Source organism: Quercus robur, chromosome 7 (genome assembly GCF_932294415.1).
Source record: "Quercus robur chromosome 7, dhQueRobu3.1, whole genome shotgun sequence".
In the NCBI taxonomy this organism is placed as follows: domain Eukaryota; kingdom Viridiplantae; phylum Streptophyta; class Magnoliopsida; order Fagales; family Fagaceae; genus Quercus; species Quercus robur.
In genome coordinates, this window is record NC_065540.1 from 5,091,596 (window position 1) to 5,102,352 (window position 10,757).

At 36.2% G+C, this 10,757-nt stretch overlaps 1 protein-coding gene across 2 annotated transcripts; it reads right to left on the reverse strand.

Moving 5' to 3' along the window:
• Positions 1-417: 417 nt before the first annotated feature.
• LOC126691880 (uncharacterized) lies at positions 418-10,285 on the reverse strand. Of its 2 annotated transcripts, none has more exons than XM_050387193.1 (13): positions 10,009-10,285; positions 9,856-9,896; positions 9,075-9,387; positions 8,560-8,903; positions 8,137-8,422; positions 6,162-6,229; positions 5,405-5,656; positions 4,407-4,482; positions 4,228-4,304; positions 4,095-4,144; positions 3,401-3,485; positions 1,704-1,802; positions 418-1,447 (listed from the first exon to the last, which is right to left on the reverse strand). In XM_050387193.1, exons 1-13 carry the CDS (start codon positions 10,169-10,171, stop codon positions 1,220-1,222), a joined length of 2,082 nt encoding a protein of 693 aa, XP_050243150.1. In that variant the 5' UTR covers positions 10,172-10,285; the 3' UTR covers positions 418-1,219. The 2 variants fall into 2 exon arrangements, with proteins under 2 accessions (XP_050243150.1, XP_050243151.1); XM_050387194.1 differs by having other exon boundaries at positions 9,861-9,896; positions 10,009-10,119.
• Positions 10,286-10,757: the final 472 nt, after the last annotated feature.

Sequence of the window (10,757 nt, forward strand, 5' to 3'; positions counted from 1 at the left end):
GCTGTTGAAGTGCCCTTTTCAATTGTTACAGAGCCAATAGCATGGGGATATTTTAGTATACCTCTGTGTCTTTGAAGGGTATACTACCAATTATTTTATTTTCAGTTGTTTAATCTCCACAAGTCCTTTATGAATATAAATAAAAGGCTAAAAATAAAATTTTAAATTTTAAATTTTATTTTATAGATATGATAGGATTTGAATCTATGACATTGTCTTATGATGATAGTTCTTTATCATCAATGTTCAAATAATCTCAAAAGATTAAACACTTTATATTATTTGAGAACTTCATAGCATTAATCCCAAAAGGAGAGTTGAACCAAAGGGTGCTGCATCATACTCTAATCTAGCATAGGACAGGAACCCATCCATTTTTCCTTTTGATTGAAAGGATCATACATAAAAACCAAAGCAAAAAAGAAATATTTGATTTTCATTTGGATGACAAAGGAGAAATGGATGCAGCAGTATCCTGAAAGTCTAAAGCAGTTGCAAATTCAGATAAAACATCAGCAGAATGAAGATTGATCCTACAACTTCCAAACAAACTCAGGAGGTAGAAACAAACATACATTTGGAAAACATGATCAAAATTTAAAGAAGAAAAAATAAATTTTAAGGAAACAGCAAGTTTTAGTTGAAGGAATGAAGCCCTTCCCTACTGCTTTCTTTTACATGTAGACATCATTGACAACTGCTGACAACCATTGGTAACTGGACCTGTCCTTTTTCATCCCTGCAAGTATGGACAGTTACCCAACATCTTCCTCCAAAGTTCATTTTCTAAGTTGCTCCAATCTATGAAGTAATAATTATACTGAAAAAGAGTCGCTGTTTCTTCCATCAGTTTACTTCAGGCTATCCACCATATATAAATTCCATGTTAAATCACCCGGTAGAATGCAATCCACACAGCTAGAAGTTCAACTGCCCCAGTCCCTTGTTGAAATAATCGAAATTCTGGGCAGATTGCAATAAGTTGCTGGTCGAACAACAGGCATAATTCTACCCAATTATGAATTGATAAATGTACTCAGATGCAGCAAATTACTAGTAGATAACAGTTTCAAGATGACGTCGCTCGGAGAAAAATTGCCTTTAGGAAAGGATAGAGCCTTAATGCAGTGGCATTTGCTCACTTTCACATGCTTTTGAGAGGCATGAGACATCCCAATTAGCTCTCCCGCTATATAATACAGCCATCTTTCCAGCAACTTCATTCAACACCGGTTGATTTTGAAAGCATTAATCTGTACATAGGGGCCCCACGATCTATAACATGTTGTTCCCAATCTGACCTAACTCCAAATGGGTTCTCCTCAAGCCACCCTCTATTAATTTCAGCATCTTGATCATGTACAACAGAAAGTTTACCCTTGCCATATTTTAAAAATTGTTCTCTCATTCTCACAGCTACTGCTTCTATGTCAGATTGCAGAAAGACCTAATAAATACAAGAAAAAAGATGGTCAAATAATCTATCTAGCTTTTGGACTTACAAACTGATCATGGCCTTTGCTGATTGTCTGATCTTAAGCAAACCACAGCACAGTATGACAATGTGCAACTTTAGAAAGAAAAAAAAGAAGAAGATGAAATCCTAATATACCCCTGATTTCCCAAGGGAATGCTGCTTAGAGTACCCCAAAAAAAAAAAGAAAAAAAAATTACAGCATTAGGCTACATGGAAACACTGTTACCTTTCCATCTGATGTAAGAAGATCTGCTACTGCTTCAACTAATGCCCTTTGAAGCATTCTCCATCTATATTCTGGTTTGTTAAAATCAGGATTGGGACACTATATGGAGAAAAAAAAAATCTTACTTAAATTACACATGCATTTAAATTTAGCAGTTAATGTTAAAGAAGGAATGAAATTACAAGAAAAAACAAGCCACTGTCATCAAATTTGCAACTCAATCGTACAGTACTGGCCTACTTTCAGTTTCATTTTCAAGGAGAAAGATTAAAGTGAATTGAGAACCTCATAAAAGACCCTCCCCTACCCCCTCTCCTTTGCAAAAAGCTCACATGCACCTTTTCTCATAAGAAAAAATGGTATACCATGGTGAGGTTCCACATCATATAAAAAAAATGGTATACATTTTTTTCCTAATGTGAGAAGCTACCCAATTGGCTTACGATAAGAAATCTGAAAATGAATATCTACCTCATTGGCTCATTCTGACATGAAAAAATAAGAATTGGTTTTAAAAAATTCTTCTCAATTTCTGGCATAGGCAGAGTAATTGGGGAAAGGATCTAGGGGGAGATGGAATGTCAAAGGTGCAGTTCTCAGTCCCACCCAACTGTGATCTGAACTGGACAATAAGGAAAATGGCATCTGAACAATTCTAACCCCATGTTTCTACAAACTTCAGAAAGGAAAAGGAAGAGTCCTTTCCTTCCCTTCAAAAATCTTCATGCCAAAACAGTTAAGGAAGAGAGTAAAAACTATATGCACCAGATAATTAGCTCCCAGACAATTACAAGTCAAAGTAACATTAGGGAGAAAGAAGTCAACAAGTCAACATGTCCAGTCAAGATAAGTGAAAACCCATGATAAGCTACTACTACTACACCTAATAAATGGTGGTCATGGTGAGGAATGACAAAACAGGCAGTGGACACCGTTTTATAGACCTGGAGACGGCAGGATAGCAGTGAAGTGTAGTTTTTGTTATCATGGTGGCATTATAGCTCACGATTTGATGGTGGTGGCAGTGTTGGTGGTGTTTGCCATAGAAGTAGTTGTTTGGAAGAGGCAACAATGCTGTTAGCAGTGGCATACTCCTGATGATCCTGGTGGTGGAAAAAGTTCCCAGAACAGTGGTTGTGAGATGGCATTGGGGTGGAAAGGGTGTTTGGTTGTGGATTGATGATGCCTTGGAGGGGCCAAGTTGACAATAGTGGAGGTAGCAGTGATGATGAGAGGAACTATGGTGCTGGTAGCAGGTTACATAAATATCGGTGCAGCATTGACAGCAGCAGGTTTTTTTCTTGGTTCGCGGGGGGGGGGGGGGGGGGGGGGGGGTGGGTTGTGGCAAGGGTGGTGTGGTGACCCAGTGGGGGAGGTGCCATCTAATGGCCATTACGGCAGGATCTGTGAGGAGCAGGTTAGGGGCATTAATGGAGGTGGAATTGGATTCTCTACTCTTTAGGTCCAAATTTCTCACTTTAATGAATTGCATAAGTCATAATGTAAAACATGTAATATCAAATCCAATACAAAATGTTAAAGATTATTCTTCAAGAAGTCAGCTTGACTAACTGATGGTTGATTTTTCTGAGAAATCATAGTCAACAACATCAGATCCATTATGCGTAAAAGGACATGATCTAAACAGATCCATTATGCATAAAATCATTCTCTACACTTTAGTTTTTAATTCTAACCTGTATTGAAACAAGAACCAACTTTCCAGGGTAACTAGACACTACGGAACGAAATGTTGACGTTGCATTTGTCGCAATGAAGTACCTAACACAGAAAAACCAAGAAGACAGCTAAGATGATCGAATAAAAACTTGTAGTCAATAGATTTGACACAGACAATAATAAATATTTTAAACCAGCTATGAAAAATTAAAATCAATAAAACCCCAAAATATGCTTGCCGCCAAATTTTTCATCTTCAACCTATAATATTTGGGACAAGAACAGTTTTCAATGAAAAAAAATCTTCCTATAACAACTCATAATCAATCAACTACATGATCTACTTTTCTAAATGTAAAAGACACCAATGGTGTCATTCTCCCCATCGAACTTGAAACCAGAACTTATAACTTTGGAAGATACAAATAACGAAAGCCTAAGAGGGTGTTTGGCACTGTTGTTTAAACAACAGTTTTCAATGTTTAAACAACATTACACGTATTTCCACACACTTTTTCACCCACACGTATTTCCACAAAACAACAATAACGTTACTAGAAATCTCTTACTAAACGGGCCCAAAGTTTCACACAAAACACAAAAAATGCTGGTAGAATCAATATGCAAAACTTAACCCAGTTAGACTGAAAATTTAATTTTTGTCACAGGTACCATAAATGTAGTGCAGCACTACAAGTCAATAACCCTTACCCATTCTTAATGGTAGATTGTTGAACAGAATCTAGACAACGCCGTACGAGCTGAAAAAAATTGTAAAAAATAATTATCAACTATGATGAGTCTAAGATTTAAGCAACAAGGGGAAAACAAAAAAAGAGAAAACCTTTTCATTAATCTCTAAACCAAGAAAATTCAAATCCTTCCTCTTTCTAGCCATCCCCAGAATAAAAAGTCCATTACCTGTCATTCAAAATCCAAACGTCAGGAAAGAACCAGTAATTGCAGACTCTGTTGCTTTTAAAAAAATAAAAAATAAATGTTTAGGAGCTTCTGAAAAAGTACCACTTCCAATATCAACTACCAAAGGTTGCATTGGATCACAATAAGTAGCGTTCCAATTGATCTCAAATGGGTATGCCTGCACAAAGCAACTACATATAAGAAATTCAAACAGTAATCTATTATTATATGATGGAGTGCTGAACTTGTAAGCCCTTTGCTCATTTAGTACAACTTCTTTTCCAGCTTTTTGAAAATGAGGTTGTTTGGAAAAGCTGTACCTAGGCAAAAGTGAAGTTTAAAATAGTTGTGCTTTGTAAAAGTGCATTACCAAAGTTGCACTCCCCTTAAGTGAGAATAGATGAGTCAGATCTCTTAGCTATCTTGTTTTCAACTGGATATTGCGTATTCATAATCATGTTTGGCCCTTGACATGAAAAGTAACATCTTTATCCTCAGATATGAAGCAAGAATCCCAAGCAGTTGTGATTCATATGATTCCAGAAAGGCACACGGAGTACGGGAATAGGTCAAAGAGATTGAACCTTTAGGCATGGACTTATTAAAACTTAATGTTAACATGATCTTTATCTGCTAAAGTCAATTTTGTGTGGGCACAAAACAATAAAGAGTTGTAAAATCCCTTTGGGACTGTTTAGACATACTTAATATGATTTAATCAATCCATTGTTTTACATAACTTAGGTATGCGTTCAATAACTTCCCACCAGCAAGGAGTAACGTTCCAGATTTTACAATACAAGTATTGACATGACCAAACAATACTAGCCAACAATAAATGTTGTTTGATGAAATTTTTTTTCACTGCATCAAATGGCAAACATCATTCAATTACCTCCAAAATTGAGGGTAAGATTGCCTACTGATCACCTCTCTCATACCCTGTAGAAGTGAGAACCTTGTGTAGTGGATATGACCTTTCTAAGAATTTGATGGTAAATCCAACCATGAGGGGTAAAAGTGACACATGCAGAAGTGACAATCATTGATTTTTTTTTTTTTTGGCAGCAGAACTGATAAAAAAAATTAATGGAGCATACCCTATCTAAGGCCGTCACCCCTGGAAGCTTTCTTCCTTTGAGAAATTCCCATACAACTGAAGCATTCTCAAGCATATTAAATTCAGAAATGGAACTTGATTCCTGCATTATCACTTTGCATGCCATATTCCCGACAACGGTTAAATCACAGTTGCTCTGACTTAGAAGATCAAGCATTTGAGCCAATTTAGATGCTCCATTTGTATGTTGATTTGAGTTGCTGAATTTCACTGGACCAATCCATATAACTTTCTGTAACACAATAAAGAGTAAAGATGTCAGGTAGGTCTGAACATAATGAAAGCAGCAACAACAGCAAATTATTCCCAAGAACATAAATTCATCATCAAATAAAATAAGAATTTACTTAAGAATGAACTTTGCTGCATATTATCCATTAAAAAAAAAGATTAAATATTTATGAGTTCCTTTCTTTTTTTTTTTTTTTAAATCAAACAGCAATAATAGGCTACACAATGGAAGGTAGCCTTCTCCTTCCCAAATACCTTCCCTACCACAGATGAACCCAAGACCTTCCCCTTTTAAATCATATCAAGCTTGTGAAATTTTTGATATCTCTCTCCAGGACTAAGTTCAGCATGCTATATATAGACAGAGATTAAAGTATAACCATGTGTTTTAACAGTATCTTATATGCATTAAAATTTTAAAAATTCATAATAGCCATTTGCGGTGACAATGGATGTAATTCTCACAAATGAAAATTTGGACTCATTTGGTTCTATTCGTATTTTACCTTGCATTTTGTAAGCAAGGAGTTTATCTCACCCAGTGACATAGGCCCAAGATCCACAGGTACCCAACCTAAAACAAAAGGAATTTTGGATAAATAATTAAAAAGTAAAAATTATTATCATTTTGTGGAATGTTAATTACAAAATTGGAACCACCAAAAAACTATGATGTTAAAACCCACCCGATCTACCAATTAGAGATATTCTTTCATTCTTTTGCCAGTTTGCAATTTCACACCTTGAAAACACATGGTACTTGGTGAATCTAGGAAAATAAAGATGGTAGTTATCTAGCATTCTATTAGTCATTGATACAAAATAGCACCAAGTGCCACACAGGCTGTGGTAACAAAATATTGGACTTTTAGCTTGGCATATAATGAATTCTAGATCCTCACTTGCATCCTTCAGATCACTTCTTATATGATTGGGAGTGCACAACTTGCAATTAGACTCATTTATTATTAACATGAGAGAGAGTTATCCTTTTGAAGGGTTATGGGACCACAAGTATTTTGACCAAAACCAGGTAGAAACTAGTCAAGAAATAGATCAGCACATTTTTGGTAATACTTAAGATAGCCCTGATAGGTTATGACATACATGAAACTTGAATGATTGCACCAATGAGAAAGGTGATGGATAATGAAATGAATCTCTAAAAAGAAGAGAGGGGAACTGGGAAGGAGAACTATGTATTGTTAACAGGTCTCAGGTTATACAACCAATTTTAACTTCTTCAGTAACTACATATGCAAGAGGGAATCCACTAATTAATTAGTCAGCATTCATGAGAATTACATGACCCAACACACCAAATGTTTATTAAGTGAGAGATATACATATAAACTGTTGTTTAACCCACACCCTAACTTCAAATCAACCACCCTTTGCATTTTAAAAAAACTATCAAATAGCAATACCAAATATAGCAGCCATTTTTATTTTCGATTGGTAAGGTACACGTGAACACAATGGGGTTTGAACACACAACATCACCCTTCACCTTGCTCTTATAAGGGGAGAAGGTGCCATTTGAGCTAGAGGTTATTGGGAAAAATATAGCTGCAAATGGATTGTTATCAATAATCAATGGGCTCATATTAAACTGGCCTCTAATACTCATTGGGTTAATAGATAAGAAGATTGTAAAATCTGCATAATCTAGTCAAATAGACGAAGTAGACAGGGACATCTAAACTACAATTTTCCTAATTGTTACAACTATGATTATATAAATATATAGAAAACCAAGAAAAATCAACATTAAATGATATATCTTTCCTATATGTTGATTTTGTGGAGAATACCACAAGGAACTTGCAAGTGTACAATGAAACCCCAAAGGGCTGGTCTAGTGGTTCTTTGGCCTCATGTGATCCATGAGGTCCTGGTTCAAGTTTCCTAACCAACACCTTAGGCCAACCCAAGGATTCTTCCCGGTAATCACCCCAAGTGCGTGGGACTAGGGACTGCACAAACACCTGAGGGATTAGTCAAGTGCTCTAAAAGCCCTACACACCCACATGGCCACATCAGCAAAAAAATAGTGAACAACAAAATTCTTCTCATGTACTATGTCCTCACAGCCAAAATCCTAAAAAGCAGTGAAAAATAATGGGAGTTAAGACAATAAAGAAACTAGATAGTTCTGGTATGTCAATCAACTCCTACCTTCTAAACCAAATAGATAAGTTTTGGTCTTAGACAATCCCCACCCCCTGGAACTTTTCTATTATTAAAAAGACTATCTTTTTGAAATAGATAGCCTTTTAATAATTGAAAAAGCGCGAGCGTGCGCATGTGTGTGTGTGTGGGTGGGGGTTGTTGTTTCCTAACCATCACATTACAGCACTTTTATGCAAAAGTGCTTGATCAAATTGACTTGTGATGAGGGTTACTAATTCATAAAGAGTCCAATCATTAAAAAGTAAATGCAAAGTTTAATGTTCCAGGGTGAATTAAAAGCAATCTCACCATCCAAAATGCTATGAGCAGGAAACAATTCCAATTTCCCTGGAAGACAATCATTCTTGCACCAAAAATCTTTTGGATAGAGGATTTGAATATCTCTATTCTGTGCAAACCGGACTATATGTAAAGCTTCTCTGAGTGCCCCATGTTCCACAAAATTTAAAGGAACGGATACTCCCAATGCATGCATTATTTGAAATGACATCCGTCCAACAAAGACCAATCCATCACATCTAGAAGCCAAAAAATGCAAGGCAGCTGCTTTGTCAAAGAAATTACCCCCTCCAATCTGCATTGCATACATACCAAGTCTAATACAGAAATTAATATAGAAAACATCTAAGGCTTCTAGAATTATACAGAAAATTTTAGCTATTATGCAAAAAAAAAAAAAAAAACTTGTAAGCAGCAGCAGTAGAGACATACAACAGCAAAATAAGGATTTCTGCTGGTTTCTGCAACCTTTTTTAGTTGACATAAGCTCTCCTCAAAGTAAAAACCAGCTACACAGGAATGACAAAAACGAGTAACACCAACGGTTGATGCAAGGATTTTATGAGACTGGGAAAAAGAGTCATTAACAAAAATATCAACTCCTGATGATAACATCTTAGCAAACTTTGAACAATTGGCAACTTCCTCTTTAAATTCAGAAAGATTCTCAAGAAGAAAGATGTCTGCTTTCTCAAGGCCTTCCATCTTTGGTGGTATGTTACAAGAAATGCAGCTTACTGGAACAACCTTGCATTGAAGGATTGATGACAAGAAATCTGAAATATAGACCTTCAAGCATTAATTCCAAAGCAACTTCCTTAAATTAATGAAGGATGAAGAAATTTCAATTTTGAGTTAAGGCAGTAAACATCTATTATTAATGAACCAGAATTGAAGGGTCCTAAATGTAAAACTAAATCAGAGGCAGGAACTGATTTAGATATTACCTGCAACAGACTCTGCAAGAACAAGTTTTGGGTTACTTGTTACGCTCCAGTCACTCGCTAGAATTACTTTGGCCCCAGCTTCATATAAATACTTAATGGTGAAAAGCGCATTGGAGACTGGTCGGGTCTGCTGGTCCAGTTCTTCCCGAAGCAATATGGTAGAATCAAATCTGACCATGACGACTTTTGAAGCAAGCCTCTCCTTGGGCAACTTTCTAAGAGTTTGTACGTGCGGGATAGCATCCAATTCTCCTCCATTACAAAGATAAGCCGAAGGGAAAAACCCGGTTTTAACAGTAATGCCACAGCTGACCTACAACATTAATTTTCAGAGACCTCAAATGATGCAGTGGAAGCCAATACTATTACAATAACTGGAGGACACATTTCTTAATCTTCTTCCACTAAAAATTCCCAATATGAAATTTTGTATATTTGAGTATAACACACACTATCAATTATTGAACAGCAATCTCTTAGGGGGGGTTCTTTTTGTATGCTTCTGTTGTACTCTAGTTTCAAAAAAGGTCATTATTTTACAAAAGAAAAATGGGATAAACCGCCAAACAAAAATCAGATGAACAAACTGCGCAGAAAATAAGAGATAAAGCTTCTTTTCCATTCCAATGTTACATAGCATGGAAGTAATTATTCTCACAAATAGGCACTAGGCAACTAACTATATATAGTGAGAATAAGAATTAAACAGTTTACAATTGTTACCACAAATAGGACTAACTTTGAATAAGCACAAAAAAGAAGTGGGACATTATTATAGTACCTTACATTTGAAAAAGCTTTCAACACGACCAACTACCTCACCTGTCAAAATTAAGCTCCACAGTCTCAGCAAATTAACATGAAAAAAAAAAAAAAAAAAAAAAAAAAGAAAGACAAAAACACAAATGTTGAAGTTGTTTTTAAGTTGTATAACCTGGGAAAGACAATTGAAGACCATGGTAATGGTGTTTCTGAAGAGCACAGTTTCCTCCATATGAACACGGTTTTTGCTGAAACAACGTTGTGGGTCTATCTTTGTAGAAACTGAATTTGTTTAAGAAGAAAGTGGGTTGTACTAGATTAAGAAGCTGACCCATTAAACTGAAACTATAACAGTAAGTGGCATTGATTAAATAAAATAAGAAATACCACAGAAGGATAGCAAGAATCTCAAAGAATGCAACTGGGTATCCAAAACTTTCATTTTTTATCTTCTTATTTCTTGTTCTTAAGCGCAGGGGATGACGTAGCGTTTGGGTTTCACCGAAAGATGTCGAAACGTTGCGTTTTGCTAAATAAGAACCGGTTTGCATATTAACGAAACAATGTGGGAGATTGTAGGAAACTAGCATTAAAAAACTAACTATTCAGTTAGTTGACCCCGTTTGCAAACAATTTGTGATTGTAACAACTCGAGCCTTAGAGGGTCGATTTAGGGCCTCTAAATCGAGCCTCTAAGGCTCGGTTTACCTGGTTTTCCATGCCAAAAGTCCACGTGTACTCCACGTAGAAATCGAGTCTCATAGACTCGATTTACTCAAAGTAAAATCGAGTCCCTGAGACTCGATTTTTACGCATTCAGACCCCCACTCACACGTCTTGGTCGTCCATGTTTTTTGTCTCTTTTGGGCGTGCAGAGAATATCTGACCAGCCTATCATGTCTGTGTAGAGAATATCTGACC